Source organism: Arthroderma uncinatum (genome assembly GCF_011692745.1).
Source record: "Arthroderma uncinatum strain CBS 119779 chromosome Unknown scaffold2, whole genome shotgun sequence".
Classification (NCBI taxonomy): domain Eukaryota; kingdom Fungi; phylum Ascomycota; class Eurotiomycetes; order Onygenales; family Arthrodermataceae; genus Arthroderma; species Arthroderma uncinatum.
The window spans coordinates 5,758,852-5,775,181 of NW_022983864.1; the positions used below are offsets into that span (position 1 = coordinate 5,758,852).

At 51.3% G+C, this 16,330-nt stretch overlaps 5 protein-coding genes across 5 annotated transcripts; 3 read left to right on the plus strand and 2 right to left on the minus strand.

Moving 5' to 3' along the window:
- Positions 1–769: 769 nt before the first annotated feature.
- Positions 770–1,258, minus strand: GIQ15_03653 (uncharacterized protein; the record flags this gene model as incomplete). Its single annotated transcript, XM_033551070.1, has 1 exon — positions 770–1,258. One exon carries the CDS (start codon positions 1,256–1,258, stop codon positions 770–772), a length of 489 nt encoding a protein of 162 aa, XP_033408231.1.
- A 387-nt stretch (positions 1,259–1,645) lies between these two features.
- Positions 1,646–6,501, plus strand: GIQ15_03654 (uncharacterized protein; the record flags this gene model as incomplete). Its single annotated transcript, XM_033551071.1, has 4 exons — positions 1,646–2,143; positions 2,285–3,390; positions 3,438–4,180; positions 5,027–6,501. 4 exons carry the CDS (start codon positions 1,646–1,648, stop codon positions 6,499–6,501), a joined length of 3,822 nt encoding a protein of 1,273 aa, XP_033408232.1.
- Positions 6,502–6,978: 477 nt separating this feature from the next.
- On the minus strand, positions 6,979–9,151 carry GIQ15_03655 (putative reductase 1; the record flags this gene model as incomplete). The annotated part of the gene is made up of 5 exons (XM_033551072.1): positions 6,979–7,203; positions 7,257–7,386; positions 7,445–7,515; positions 7,570–8,463; positions 8,525–9,151. 5 exons carry the CDS (start codon positions 9,149–9,151, stop codon positions 6,979–6,981), a joined length of 1,947 nt encoding a protein of 648 aa, XP_033408233.1.
- A 632-nt stretch (positions 9,152–9,783) lies between these two features.
- Positions 9,784–11,124, plus strand: GIQ15_03656 (uncharacterized protein; the record flags this gene model as incomplete). Its single annotated transcript, XM_033551073.1, has 1 exon — positions 9,784–11,124. One exon carries the CDS (start codon positions 9,784–9,786, stop codon positions 11,122–11,124), a length of 1,341 nt encoding a protein of 446 aa, XP_033408234.1.
- A 1,462-nt stretch (positions 11,125–12,586) lies between these two features.
- GIQ15_03657 (HET-domain-containing protein) lies at positions 12,587–16,192 on the plus strand (the record flags this gene model as incomplete). The annotated part of the gene is made up of 4 exons (XM_033551074.1): positions 12,587–12,743; positions 12,807–13,889; positions 13,942–14,451; positions 14,508–16,192. The coding sequence occupies 4 exons, from the start codon at positions 12,587–12,589 to the stop codon at positions 16,190–16,192; spliced, it is 3,435 nt and encodes a 1,144-aa protein (XP_033408235.1).
- Positions 16,193–16,330: the final 138 nt, after the last annotated feature.

The window sequence follows — 16,330 nt, forward strand, 5'->3', positions numbered from 1 at the left end:
CGGAATTCACTTAGCCATGAGTGACCTGTCCTGAGTTGTGTTAGAAGTCGTGCTTGCGCCCTTTGGAGCGTGGCGTAGAGATGGCGGGTGTGCTGGTCTGGGAGGGCGGTGTCGATTTTCCTCAGGTGGGCTCCTTTGGGGGACAGGGACCATTCGTCTCTCCATTCCTGCGTCGTTCTGCTGCGGTTGGCCTCTTTGAGGCTCGAGCCCTTGCTGGGGCGCCCCTCAAGGGTGCCAAGACCAAGGGGCGACCGACCAGACTGTCGGGTCTGACGCCTCTAGCGAACTCAAACTCAGATCAATTCAAGGATAACACTCGCTGAGGATCATCCAAGTCGACTGGCGTCACAGCACGCACTCGCTGGCGCCTATGAGTCAAACGGTAAGGTTAAGGTTTCCAAGAACACCCACTGTAACACCAGGCTGCACCAATAACATGTTGCCTGCCCATTCTGATCCGCCCCTTCAAGATTCTCCCTTCAGGACCGTCCCTTAAGGGCTTTTTGTTTTGAATTGAAATAACGGTATTAGTATATTTGTATACTTTTCCTAGCTCCCTGACTGATGCCTCAATTTACATATGGCCGCTGGATCCTGTGGCTATTTTTCCTGATGGCCTCCAGAGCCACCTGTTCATTCTGTAAGGGTTTCAACAGAGCTGGTCAGTCAGTGCAATCATATTGAAATTAGGGGTTGGTTCTATATACAAGACATAACACGAAGAACGGAATATCTACAAGAATCAAGGGACACGCATATAATAAGGTGATCACGTGAGCAACACGTGGTCCCGTGACAGAATCGCCAGCTTGCTGTTCGCACTCTCCAGTCCAACCCAGCAGACGACTTGCGCCGCCTGCCTAAAGATCTCGGCCATAAGCTGCACCTGGACACCCCTCTCCTGGAGGTTGGACTGGTCTATACATACTGCATCAATCCAGACTAATCTGTCCCGATCTGAGAGCCTCAAGAATGGCAGCGCGGTGGCGAGATTGGGAGTGACCGAAAGGCGCTCCTGGCAGCTACCGATCTGGATATTCACGGGTTTGCTCTGTGCGCCCCAGGTGTACGAGAGAGCCTCAAAACTCGGCGCAGTGGGCGGTGACCCCGTTCCAGGCTGTGGGAGTACTCGGCGGCGGATGTCGAGGCGCAAATCCAGCGGCGCGTTGAATGTCCCCGAACATATCGTCAGGAGCCGAATCTCGCCGCCTGCAGAATCTATGGGGCTGTACTGGTAACGCGGGGCGAGAGCAGCCATGGCCGGTGGGTGCGTTGTTGTACCGGGGGCACTGCAAAAGATGAGAGTAGCGGGTATTGCTTACAGCGACCAGGCTCGGTCATGGACAGATATACATACCGCACAGCTCGTCGCAGACAACCATGTCGCAATAAAATCAGCCCTGGAAGTTGGGCATCAATCATACATACCGTATCGTGATAGCCTACTTCTTGATTAGTTACATACGCCATCAGGCTCCGGGCACTCTGAATGCGGCTCTTCGTTGCAAGGCTGGACGAGGGTGAGGCTCCACGAAAAGTTCTACTTTGTTTTCATACGCTTCCATTCATATAATATGTAAGTGCTATTGCCCTTCCTATCTTCCTCTGACTGTGTAACCTAACGTGCAATATTGACTCTTCAAAAATGCCTGGACTATTCGCCTTTAACGATGCAAGCTCTCCGCTCAACATCTCATGTGGACCAAACCTATCGTCACAGCCACCTCCTGCAATGCAGTTCGGAGACTTTGGCGACTCTGTGCTTTTAGCCCGCCGCGTCTTAACCCCAGATATATGCAATCTGATCCTAGAGAATTCTGAACAATGGTCATGGGGTGCAGCCGATATACACGGTAGACCGCTTGATGGTGATGACGGTAATCACCTCCTAGCAAATTCTATAGGCGACAAGGTTCAACGGGCGGGATGCTTTCAGGCCCGTGCGAACAATGAAGGCCTTGCCAACGCTCTTTGGGCAAGATTAAGGCCAGCTATACAGTCGGAACGCGAGGTGAAGGAGAACTACCACGACAACAATGACCACGGCCTATGGCGTCCGGTCGGCCTGGATCCAACACTACGTTTCGTACGCTTCGAGCATGGTGGCACTATTGTACCACATTACGACGTGGGCTTCAACCTTGTAAGCGGAAACCGGCGGCCTTTGATGAGTATCCTGTTCAAACTCACTTTACACGCAGACGGGGATGGGAATACTCGATTTCTGCTGGATACGGAGAGGTGGAAGCCATTGGACGAGAGAGACTTCTCGGACCACGCTGAGCCCGCATCGCCGAGGGATGTCCTATTGGAAGTCTCAATGGACCTTGGGGACTGCTTACTCTTCGATCATGGGCTGCTTCATGACTTCGCCACTTCTACCAAGACAACGGGCGCACCTGTCCTTTTGCGGATGGATATCATTTATGAGCGGTGCTTTCAACGCGACATCCAGCCTGTCGCTCCGTCTCTTGTCACATCACTGGCCAACAATATACCGTTGGCCGGGCTTGTTGCAGGTCTAGACCAGACTTACCGAAAGGCGTTGGCTGCTTTTAACGGTTCATTCGAGTTATTGCAAGCTGCGGGCTATTTCGAGGACGGATTGGGCGGCAATTATAGCGGCTTCAACCCACGCTGGTGGACAGGACCAGTTGATAAGGTGCATTCACGGCTCCTGCATATGGGGAATGACGCCTCAAAGGAATTGGCTGTCCTTGTCACGACGGGGGCGTTTAACCCAATCCACAAGGGTCACATCCAGACGATGGAGACGGCAAAGCGGGAGCTAGAAGGACGGGGCATAGCGGTACTTGGGGGATATATCTGTCCCGACCATAACGGGTATCTCGCTTCAAAGACACGTTCTGGGAGTGAAAATGGTACACTATCCCCAGCCCAGCGTTTGTACCTTTGCGAACGGGCAGTAGCCGAGAGCGAGTGGCTCATGGTTGATCGATGGTCCGCCTTGTATGCACCACGGGCCGTCAACTTCACCCGGGTCCTAGATTATATAGCGCAATTGCTCGCCCAGAACGTACGAACGCATCGCCCTATAAACGTTGTGTACGTATTTGGGGGCGATAACGCCATGCTTTCTCTCTCATTCGTTCAGAGGGGATCATGCCTGTGTGTTGTGCGAGAAGGGAGCCTCCAAGCTGTTGAGGAAGCGTCCAAGAACGCCTTGATAGTTAACAACCCTCGAGTCATGTTCAGCTGGGACCAAGCCCCATACTTCAGTTCTACTAAAGTTTGGCAGGGAGATCTATCCGGTCTTCTAGATATCACTAAGGCGGAATGGACGCATTTGCAAACTAGGTCGCTTGCTTGGCCTGGGGAGCCGGTGAACTTTACATGCGGGACGAAGGTCCTTGGGCCATTGAGCCGTGGGTGAGAAATCAGGGTTGCATATTGGACAGGGCCGCGATGGCGTACAGGACATTCTGCGCTGGGTTACGACAAGCCTTCGCTAAGGCCTTCACTGTGGAGCCGAGAATGCTCCCACCAGTAAATATTCTCTCAATACGCCTTGCGGACCAGGAAAAAATATACCAAGAGCGGTTTGGGGATCAACAGGTCATCAGCCTCGATCCATGTTTGCCCGGTACCGTTAACCTCCAGATGTCCCGACGCTTTCGTCCCCTCAGCCGCCAAGCATGCGGGTTTGTCGCGCGTTACGGTGCGCCCCCGCTTGCTTCTCAAGTCAGCCGCATTCCCTCTGGCAACTACATCCTCTTCGATGATGATACATTTAGTGGGCAGACAGAAACGTACGCAAAATCCCTCCTCGTCAACCAATGCACTGTCGACGAGTTTCGAACCCTCTGTGATGCTCAGGGATCTCTCAACCTAGATAAACGAACCATACCCTCTGGAGAGCGACTCAACCACGTCGACTGTCGCGACTTCCTTGCCGGTGCGCGTGAGGGAGGGCTATGCTTGGAGCTTTCGGATAGTACGATTTGTAGGGCCCCGTACACGCTCCCGTATGTCAGCCCACACTATCGGGCTAGCGTGCCTGTTGTGGCGGAGGTCGATTTCTCTAGAGAGGTCTGGAATTTGAACAAGAATTTTTTTGCTTCATTGGACGTTGACTTACGCCTTCAAGACATGTCACCCGCTTTCCTGGAACTAGGGGATTCACTTAAATTCCCAGCTGATGGAAAGATGGTGGATTTCTGTACATGGCATCTTGAATATTTCGATAATATTAATTGTTAAAGTATTCCATCTTGATTAATATAATACTTCTCCATATTTATATAGTTTTTTTTTTATTTTAATAGAATATATTCGGAGTTCTAGTAGAATTTTAATAAAAACTAAATCTGTCAAGGCCCTAGCTATACATTGGGGTGGTTTTGCCTAAATATATAGCGAAAAGATAAACCGTGAATAGATAGAGAAAATACTATATATTATAAACTAGAGGTCGAGCTCAGAGGTGTCACAAGCTGACGGCGCTCCTTGATTACCTAAGGGTGATCAGAGGTTCACACCTGCCGTAAGATAGAAGGTACGAAGGTCTTAGGGAAAGCTTGGGTTGGAGATGAGTCGTTGTAGGAGACGGCTCGGTACCGGGGTGAGATAGGATACTATAGCGAGGCTATCTCTCAGTTCCAAGTGTGGCTTCAGTCAGTGCCTTGGTCGGATGAAGGCTGAAGGTCCTTGTGAGCAGTAAAGACAATGTTGACCTGCGTCAATGGGCAAAGGGGTATTCGGTGAATATAGTATAAGACAACTGGAATGGTGCTTTGTATTAAGCAGTATGGTAAAACTGTAGCTGGTTTGATCGCGAGTATAAGACTCTTGATCCTAAGGTAAAGAGCGTCCTTATATACATTCTATAAAAGGTCCCTTTTTGAGTTCTGGTGAAGGTCCCATATTGTCACGGGACCACGTGTTGCTCACGTGATCACCTTATTATATGCGTGTCCCTTGATTCTTGTAGATATTCCGTTCTTCGTGTTATGTCTTGTATATAGAACCAACCCCTAATTTCAATATGATTGCACTGACTGACCAGCTCTGTTGAAACCCTTACAGATTCGTACGATTTGCGACCTGGCCGACAGGGTTGATGTTGACATACCCAGGCAGAGAGTCAGGCCTGTGGGCGAGAGGAACAAGGAATGGGCTGACATGTCCGTCCCTCTGCCCTACGAGACCCCGACAGTGAGCGCTCTGTCCGATTTATTCGGCCGTTCCTGGTTTGAGAGGCTTTGGGTTTTCCAGGAGATACGGCTGGCGGGCAAGGCGGCCCTCTTGCAATGTGGCACAGCTTTCATCAAGTGGCAGTACGTGATGACAGCCGGTTGGTGTTTCCACAACAAGCCCTGGAGAGCTCCCGTTTCCAATGATTTCAGGCAGCGCATCGAGATGGTGCGTCAGATGTATAACTCGAATATAACAAACTTGTCGATGCTCATCCGGCGTACAGTCCACCTCAAGTGCTCTGACCAAAGAGATAGACTGTATGCGCTGTTGAGCTTACGTCGGGAGGACGAGAGGAAGCTTCACGTCGACGTAGACTATACGAAGTCGGTCGGCAAGGTCTACCAGAGCTACATACACCAATATATCGAAAAACTCAAGAGCCTGCGGCTCCTGTCTGTTTGCGAGCTCCAGAACCATCTTGTCGACACGCCGACGTGGGTGCCTGACTGGTCTCGCCCCCAGCACGCAAATGCACCTAGGGCTCAGCAGTACGCCTCGGGGTATATGCCAACGGACATGATAAGCATTACTGAGAGCATTCTAACGGTGACAGGGGTAAGCGTGACCACTATACAGGCGGCGACAGCGTTCGATACGAGAGATAGAAGTGACGGCGCCGCGATCCAGCTTATCCGCGAGTGCGCCCCGTCGGGGGTCCTTGAACGCGTTTATCCTGGGAATGCTGTATCGATGCTGGAAGCCTACTGTTGTACACTGTGTCATGACACGTTTAGCAACCGTATCTCCCCAGAGCGAGTCCTTTTCCCATCATTCTCCGAGAGTCTTGCGGCGGTGAAAAATATCGTAGAGAAATCGTCTGTCATCGTCCCAGCCAACAGGTATTACAGCTTGGTTATCGACATCTGTGCCGGGCGCTCTTTCATCCGCACGACAGACGGCCGCATGGGACTCGCGCCGGCCGTCACTCAGCCTGGGGATCGTGTCGTCGTCCTCCTCGGCTGTAGGAGCCTCATGCTCCTGCGGCCAACGGGGTCCCAGTACCAAGTCGTCGGCCTGGCTTACGTGCACGGCTTGAACAACGGTGAGCCGCTTTTCGGGTCGCTTCCGAGCCACTGCCGGCCGGTTTTGAAGTGCGATAATGGCGTCTTTACCGAACAATTGTTTCTGGACTGTCGGACTGGTGATATCAGTAACAAGGACCCAAGGTTTGCTGGCTTCGGCGACGACGAGATGGGCGCTGGCTTATATTTTGGCGGTAAGGCTCCAACAATAGCGGCTCTTAAAGCCCGGGGTAGACCACTACAAACGTTTGAAATTATTTAAAATATATAGTTATATACATATTTTTTAACATTGATAGCTCCTTTCTTAATATACTAATAATCCATGTTCAAACAATTAAGGTTAAAATCAATATTAGATAACCTCGAGAAGCAAGACGTAATAGAAGCAGGCGTAGTAGAAGCAGGCGTAGTAGAAGCAGGCGTAGTAGAAGCAGGCGTAATAGAAGCAAGGCGTAATAAGATTTCAAGTTACTCTCAAGTAGGCCGTCTTCAGGTGATACTGTGCGGTTCGTATGTATCGCCATTTTCTCATCCGTCATCACAGAGGAACACCTTCCTAGGCAACCAGTTGTCATTACAAGACTTGAACCGAGTGGTGCAACCATTCAGCATGTCCATCTCATGACAACTCAAATCCCAACCATCTATTTCCAAATTGTCCCTCATTCGCACTGTGTTTACAGTTTTGGGTACTACACTGGTCCCGCGTTGGATACCCCACATGATCCTTTTGATGTTAGAGTACGGAGTAAATGGAGATGAGAAGGGATGGTAAACTGGAGAGGGAGCATGCGTACAAAATCTGTGAGGGTGACTTCTGCTTTTTCTGGGAAATCTCAAGCACTGTTGGGTCTCTGAATAGCAGGGAGTCAGTGGACCCCAGACAGGAATACGCGGTGCAGTGGATACCAAGGTTGTTGCAGTACGTGAGAAGCCTTCGAGACGGCCAGTAAGGGTGGAGCTATAGAATGTTAGAAGGACAGACTCAGGGCACAGCACATATCCGGTTGCTACCTCGATTTGATTGACTGCGGGGACCACTTTGCAAGACGGGTTGCTCAGAAGTCGCTGGAGATCGGTGATACCAAAGTTCGAAACCCCGATATTCGGTACTTTGTGCGGCTGCAACTTTTGCATTTCCTCCCTATAGAAATTAGATATAACTAGTGATTATATTTAATTTTGGTGGAACTCTACCCTACCATGTGTTGACAAAATCCCAATTGGTCAGCCGAGTAGCAGGATCATTGGGGTTCGTGGATACGGGCCAATGCTCGCGAAATCAGCCATTTACCCCTCGCAATTTGTAAGTTCAAAGCGCGCTTACCATGAGATAGAGGTCAACATAATCCATGCCTAAAGCACTGAGAGACAGTTCCAGTGCTTCATCAACGCGAGTATGCCATCTATTATCCAGCTTGGTAGTGATCCAAATCCGGTTTCGCGAAACCCCAGAGTCCCTGATAGCTTGTCCAATCTCACGCTCGTTCCCTGAAGACTGTGCCATATCAATATGGCGATACCCGGCTCCTAATGCCGCACATACAGCCTCGTAAACCTGTCCGGGTCGCTCGGCTCTGCGAGTGCCTAGGCCAACGGCGGGAATTGAGGCTCCTGTATTGAGGCCGAAGGCTCTGTTCCTGTTCTTGAGAAAAGACGAGGTGGAGAAAGTGGCGGCTGATACTCGGTTTGTGGATGCATTTGGCATGAGCCGGTTGCTGGCAGCACCCAAAACCCTAGTCGACGATAATAAAAGTGGATGTTGGATTTGGTGACTTGTAAGAGAATTTTTGATAGCGTCGACAACGGAAACCGTATGCTGTACATTTGCCAGGGAGGCCGAAAAATTAGGTCGACGGCCAGTAACCCAGTCACCAAATTCTTGAACCATGGACCTAATTACCTGCTTCTCGGTCGGTTGATGCTCGACGTTCAGTGTCTGGCGACCTTGGGTATCATGGTGCGTGACCTGGTGTCCATCAAGACTAAGGGTACCGTTGGTCCCGGTTACGCTGATAAATTGAGCAGGCGTATGGGCGACCCGTGATAAGCGTACATGCCCTATACAGTTCTTGTGCCCCCAGTTCATCATAATATCGGAGACATCGTCCCCACCGTATCTTTGGGAAGGTCGCACGGAGAAGACCTGGTGCGCCATCACTGAGGTTGGGGGTCCGAATAGCCACACAAGGAGGTCGAGCATGTGGCATCCAAGGTCTTCCTATTAGTGATCAATAGTTGGTTTCGTACTCTATACGTTTATTGGGTCGGCCTTAACCTACCGTGACTCCGACCCCGGAGCTTGCACGCCACGTTTCTTCCAGATTCACGATATTCAAGGTGAGATGTGCCTCGACTGCGGCAACGTCCCCGACAAGTGGTAGTAGACTCCTGAATTGCAACAAGAGTGGCTCGAAACGCTTTTGAAGGGTGACTCCAATCTTTACTGGCAGATTGCTCATCCACTCATACTCTGCCACCGACTCCACAATAGGCTTCTCTTTTAGGATGGAGACACCCTTTGCTGCTATGGCAGTGATGCATTCCATGTAGGCGCCATGTGGTATCGATACAATGGCGAAGTCCAGATTGTGGCTCTGCAGGAGCTGTGGTAGGGAGTGGTAGGTAGGAATGCCTTGATGTTTGGTAGAGAAAGCCTCCAGTGCCGCGCGGTTGATATCACAAACGCCAGTAATTGAAATGCGCGGGTTACCCAGGAGGCTGAGGAAATGGCTTCTGTAACCCCGGTATCCCAGGCCTACCAGGGCAACGTTGTAGGGCCTCCATGTTACTGGGACCTGCGGGGGGGGCTGAGATTTGAGCCTGTGACTAGTGGGATGGCGTTCTGTCGAGATCGTTCTGACGAAGGGTTGGCTCTGCCTAGGGGGTGGTCGAAACAACGGCATCATGCGCCTAGTAGGTATTTTAGCTCGGAGCAGTTAGTTATTCGGGTGATAGGGTTCCTTGGGCCTTCAGGAAATCCAGCGTTAGAAGGCAGGCTGGTCGTCCTTTTGATGCAAAGGGGGCGCTTTAAATCAATTAGTGTTTTGGTATGTAAGAGCACCAGAGCCTCGTCGTCCGTAGAAGCAAGCACGTATCGGTTGCAGCTGGGAGGTCAGGGCATATACACCCATCACAAGGTGAGGGATGGGTTTCCATGGCGAGTTGGAGACAACAAGTTTTGCCCTCAAGGGGAGCCTCGTCCGGCTGAATACGCCCGATGGGTTCGGCGATTGGTATAAGTATGTAAATCACCACCGCTTGCTCACTTGGGTTGCCGTGCATGTTATCATCCTCGCTATACGGAGTAATGCCAATTCACTACTGGTTTGGAGATGTCAGCCTTCCTGCACGTTGGTCACAACACTGCCCCCCCGGCGCGAGGCACAGCCTTGCCAGGGTGAGATGCCCTTCGTACGAGGCAATTGTACTTGTAACTATATAACTCATCAGACGAACATGGCCTTTGTAAATTTACCTTACCGTCGACATAATTCCTTTTCCCATCATCCTAGCCCTGCTTCGTTTCCCTCAAGTAACAATGTTCTATCCCTGGAAGGCTCTTTCAAGATGGACCCCTTTTGAGATTGATGCCCTCGGCTTGCTGACGTTGCTAGGTGCAAACGAGGTGGACATCTCCGTAGGTCGCTTAGCGCGCAGTTACTGGCTTGAATACATGCCCTTATTGGCCGGATTCGTCTTCACAGGCGACCGGTTCCGCGCCAAACAATCAGCATTCACGCTTTATAACATCTCCAGCGGCATCGTGACGGGGAACCTGACGGCATGGTTCACCAGGTGGATGCAAGCACAGGAATTCCATGTCTCCCGCAGTCTCGTGTACTGGGAGATCAAGGAAGCACCACCGGCACAGTGGTCATACGTCCTCGTTCCGGCCTTAATCTCGGCTACGCTCACAGGCTTCCTGCTTGTTATGACTCTCCTGTCTGGGGACTGGTACGGCTATGCCAATACTATCGCGATCATACTTCTCATCGTCGTGCGATCGTATACGATACATGAAAACCGCAATGCGATCAACAGAGCTGTCGCCACAGCAAAGCCCCTTCCCACAACGTTCACAGGTGCCCTTGGTGAATGGGACGAAAGAATCCGGAAGGACCCCAAGGCGCTGCGGCCACAGCAGGGCTCTCGACAGTGGCGGCCAGAGGTCGTAAAGATCCTTGTCGTCATGCCTGATTCGCGGGCAGTCACCATGTTCATCCCCGAACATCTTCTCCGTGGTGTCTTTGTCACTGAGACTCCCGTCAGATCACCTGGTGTGTATCGCCTCGCTCAGTGGACGGGCTGGGTGGCATTTACAGTGCACGTTGTGACATTGGGAATGGCTCAACTGGCGACCCAGCTATATGTAGTTACCGTTACAGTCATCCCGACGGTCTTGATTTGTTATGGCTTCGGCTGCGACGACTCTCGGCTATATAAAGGGTGGTGTTGGCTGTGGGGGGAGTACGCTGGACCGTATATCTATGATGCCGGACCTCAGCTGAGAGCCACCGTCTTTGAGTGGCCGGAAGACGTCGAGTTCACGAAGGACTGTAAAGGCGTCTGGCGTAGACGCGATCCCCTACCGATATCTGCGGACAAGCGAACGACGGCCCGCCAGGATCTGTATGCTTGGTTGAATCTCAGTGATGAGGAGCAAAGAAGCCTGTGGGACTGGCATTTACTTCCCCACACGCGTGGTCATGACAAGTCGTGGTGGAATACCTTCAACGAGAAGAAACGGTTGATTAGGGAACGGCCGCCCGATATATACGCGCTCAAGGCCCGCATTCAGGGCGATTTGGAAGCAGCGAGGTCAAGACGTGGAAGACTAGACGGTGGGTCTAAAATTTTGAGAGATATTGAAAAGATCTAAGATCTCTAATAGTTATAACGGCGAGCCTCTCGCACTAATCTGGAGCTGGGAGACCTAAAGCGTCCGATAACTACCTAAAATCCTAAGTTTTTTGTCATAAGATAAAAGACATAAGACGGCGGGGTGCTTAGGTAGTTACATACACCGATATAGGAGAGTGGAAAATTTAAACCTGATAGGAGAGGCCCAGAGATATAAACAAATTGCTAGATCGAACAGCCCAGAAATGTTATCTTAGGTCCTTAAGCCTATGTGTATCTATAGCCTATTACACACGAGGAGTTATATAGAACGTAATGAGGAACGCAGTCCTTGGAGGCTTGGACCAGCAAGGACTATTGACAGCTGTCTCTAGCACGCAGACCAAGGCCAGGAGTGGGCCTTGACCGACCTGGTCTTGAGTCCCTGGCTCCATGAGTTTATATAAATTCAATTTAAGGAGGTTATATATTATTCTCCTTAAATAACTAGTGGTTATTAGGCTATAGTAAGTTATAATCAGGCTAACCCACGCTCTTGATAATAATTGTGATATTTTGGCTCGTGTGGGCCTTGGGAGTAAATTATATATAATTCACAATTAAATTAAAGATAAGTAGACATAAGGATAAACGCGCATAAGTATACCCGCAGACCTTTTATTAGGCCCACTGTGGGCGTGGGTAAACCCATGGAAGTGGTGGCCTATTAACCTATCTATCTATTTAAAACCTTAATATCTTATTAAATAATAGAGCTTTTACTTAATTATAGAGAATATTAACTTAAAGTATAATAGAACTTTTAATCTATAATACTACTATAAGCTCTTTATAGCTTTAAATTTTATTTAATACTTTAATCTAGATTTCCGAATCTTACTACGATACTAAAAATTATTTTTAGCCTTATAGTGACTAGTAAGTGCTATATTATACGACGTCTCTTATATAGGTTGGTACCTCCAGATTAAGCAATCAAGGAGCTTGTGGCTGCTGACCTGTAGCTGTGTGTGGCGAACTGCTAAGCCTTACCGATCAATCATACATTCGAGCAACCCCATCAGAAGCTCGACATGGGGTCATGCAACCATGCCAGAAGTCTGCCCTTTAGGCGCCAAAGTCAGCCTTTTGAGGCTGAGCGCAGACAACATGCTTTGTCGTCCAATGCGACAAACATGTCTTTCACTCCCACTCTCTGCCATTCTTTCTTCACTTCATGTAGCATAATGGGCAAGCAAACTTTATCATGAGCTTTGGATTTAGCGTCGGCGACACTACCGTTTGATGAAGCCCAAAACGGAGCCTCCCTGGGGAGGCCTGATCCAGCCTGTAGCTTCTTAAGGGACAGTAGTTCTCGACAAATTTATGCTTACCCCGCTCTCTTACGCTACTGCACCTCGTCTGCAGGTAACCGGGTCATTCGCAAGGCGGAATCGTCGACTCGCTAAATAGCCCTCGTTCGGTGTCGCAATAATTATTCCATGGCTGCGCCACAAATTCACCTGTTGCCGCGCCATGTGGCCTTTAAGTCCAGCCCTTCCCTGAGACGAGGGAGGGAGGTCCGGTTTGGTTCATTGACGGACGAAATCGCAGAAGCGCAATACTCCGAGTCTGTCAAGACAATGTCTTGTTGTAACCGTGAGTGCTATCGACGTTCAAGATGACGCGTTGCAATTCACTAATGCAGAAGCAACTCGCCAGTCTTCGGCAGACAGCGCCGCCCGCGCCGCGATGGAGACCATGACCTTCACCCGCGGCCTGCCCAGCCAACGCCCGCCGAGTCTCCTCTGCGAGCTGGGGCACCACTGCAACCAAAACCACGACCGGCAGCAGAGACGGTAGGCAAAGAACCGGCAAAAACAGCGGGCCGAGAATCAGTACGACAGCCAGCACAAGAGCCATCAGCAGTCGTCGGGTCGCACACATGGCCCATAATCGTGCCGCTTACCCCGGAAAGCCGGCATAATGTCCTGATCTATCACCATGAGATTCAGTCCATGGTGAGTGGGATAGTGCCATGCTGGACGTACGTCTCCCGGGGCCTCGCCGACGTGGGCCAGAAGGAGGTTGTATTCACCATCAAGCGCCGCGCTTCTGAATCGCAGCGCGACTACCCCAGGGAGCCACTGGAGTGGTTCCAGATCCTCCATCTTCTTGCTCGAGAGGGCCAGATTGTCGACTGCTTCCACCAGACTACCTTCAGCAGGGACGGCTTCCTAGGTCGCTCCGACATTCGAGCCATCCTCTACTACCCGCCCACGGGCCTCAGCACCGTGCCTCCCGAGTATCTGCCCAAGGAGAGGCTACATGCCATCGCCTTGACGGTATCCGAGGTCGAGGTGATGGAGAGGTGCGGGCTGATGCGCGTCATCTCCAGCCTCGGCTTTTCCGAGAGATACTTCCCCGTCATTCCATGGATCGACCGCGACCGGAAGAGCTGCGTCACCATAGCCGAGATGGACGAATTCATCAGGGAGGTCATTCCCTTCTGGGACGACAGGTCGACGAGCGCGTTCAGACGAGGCACCGATATCGTGCTCCATATCCCCCAGAAATCAGAAAGCGGGATCCAGAAGCTCGTAAGAGGCCTCCCCCTCGACGGCGCCATCGGTATCAGCTCGGTCCCTTACAGCGAATCTGACTCTGGTGTACTTTACCGTCGCGCTGATGATAACCTTCTGGAGCGCTATGGGACAGGTCTTTCGTGCACGAATCTAGCCTTTATTGTGTTTTGTCCCGAACAGGACGAGGACGAGTTTATATTGACTGAGGACGGCCTTTCTAGTATGCCACTATTTGAACCCTTCTTGATGCACATATCACTGACGGTGAATAGTGCTTCTTACCAACTCGACTTGGGCCATCATTCGGGATGCAATTCTTACGTCAAGGCCCATTAGCGTCACCATTGGAGACTTCAGGTTCTGCCTAGAGTATGCAGCTGAACAGAAAAGCACGCAGCAGAAACAGATTCAGACGATATACAAGACCACCAACTCCGCCCTAGCGGGTTCTCGGCCGTCGAGGACCCCAGCCGTCCATAACTGCGGCGGTTGCATTGGTTCCAATGGATTATGCAAGGTGCTCAAAAGCCAATCAGCAGTCCACCAGCTCTTACGCGGGGAGAAGGTCCTGTTATTCAGCGGGCCGAAAGCTCAGCTTGAGCGCTGCGCGTCCCAGGGCTGTGCTTTCGCGAAACTTATATATCCAGGCTCCGATGACGAGATTACCCGCTTCCTTCAACGAGCGGATCAAGGGCCGGCAAACCAGATGCTGCTCTTGTCCATCCTGAGAGGTGATCAGACACCCGATCGAGGGTACCACGTTGCTGTGTCCACTACTCCAGGTATGATGATACGGAGGCCGGCCGCGTAGTGTTCTTTCCGCTAACTCCTGGCTTAGACGATCCGGCGTGGTCCGTGGTTGGAATGGATCCTGTCAACCCTGATCCTCTCTCAGCCAGAAGTATCGGCGTCATGGATGAGTGGCTGCAGCAGTGCAGCTCGAGGCTTCAAGGGCATAATAAATGTGTAAGATGGGACGCGAGGGCAGTTACCCTCCCCACCCGTGTCATCGACGTCAGGGGCCAGGTGCCGAGGCTGTGTACTCCTTCATCAAACGAATCTGGCCGTTATGCTACCTTGACTTACTGCTGGGGTGGTCCGCAACCGCATTCCACTACGACAGCAAGACTCGCCGGGTACCACAAGTCCCTTCCGATGGATTTGTTTCCCACCACCATCCGGGATGCTATAGCATTGACGCGGGCTCTAAAGATCCCCTATCTTTGGATCGACTCTCTCTGCATTATCCAAGACTCCGAGCCGGACAAGACCAAGGAGATTGCCAAGATGAGCCAGGTCTATAAGAACTCGTGGGTGACCTTCTCAGCAGCTACAGCATCGACGTGCCGTGACGGGTTCCTCGGCATCCAAGGAGAAACACGCAATCGACTAGAGCGCTCCGTCACCATCTCCATAGCGGGTCCAGATGGTCTCACCGGCAGCATCATGCTCACTCCAGCAAGATTCAACGGCGTAAACATGAGATTCGAAGACAAGTTCCCAATCGACCGCCGCGCATGGACATACCAGGAGTATCTCCTCTCACCGCGCGTTATCAGCTTCTATCATGACTATATCGAATTCAAGTGTCCTGGAGGTCTTCTATCCGACGACGGGCTCAAAGCAGAGGAAGAGCGCCTAAACCCGCCCATGTTCGCCAGGACGTCAAAACTAGGTCCGCTATTCTTCCTGCAAGACTCAGAGATAACCCCGAATCTCCGCCGAACAGCCGTTTCCCCTGAAGCACGCAAGGTTCTTCGTCAGCTCTGGGATAATGTCGTATCGGAGTATACGCCCGGGAGACTGACAAATCCGGATGACAAGCTACCTGCCGTGTCTGCACTGGCCTCCGAGTTCCACCGTATCTTTGGCGATGAGTACCTCGCGGGACTATGGAAGGGGAATCTGATGCACGATCTCCAGTGGTTCGCGTTTCCCCCGACACACGGAGAATCACCAGTACCAAAATACCACGTCCCATCTTGGTCATGGGCATCAGTAACCAATTATTCCGTCTATCCACACGAAGCGAGCAGGTACTCTGTCCAATCAACCCGAGCAGAAATTCTCGACTGCTCCGTCGACCTAGTATCAGAAGAAGCAACCTTCGGTCAGGTCAAAGGGGGTCTATTGACCATTCGCGGTCCCGTTAGAAGCTTGAGCTTGAGAGAGGCATGGCAACATTTCGGCTGCGGGCCGAGGGCCGATCAATCCAAAACTATCGGAATGATTAACCCAGATTTCAGATGGAAGGTTCCCAAGGACGGATCAATTCGGAGCGCGTTTGGCATTCCGGAGGATAGAGGACCGCTCTTCTTCCTCGGGCTGTCTATGCGGCCGGGGGATAAGTATGAGACATGCGGCCTCACGCTCCTCGAGACGGCGGACAACCAGTACGAGCGGTTTGGGCTGTTCAAGGTTGGGGCGGCTGATGACTTGATAGCCATCCCTTCTTGGCACCAGCGGGTCGCCACGGAGCGCTGGGGCAATGATTATGAAGTTAGGACTGTTTCTATACGATAGACAGTAGCTACAGTTAGAGCCATTGATCTCAAACGGAGAGCATGGCAATGTTTAGACTACTAGTGTATAATCAAGGCCTAGGGAGGAGTAAGGCTGACCCGAATTTCTCAAGTATCAAATCGTAACCGGGAGTGCCTC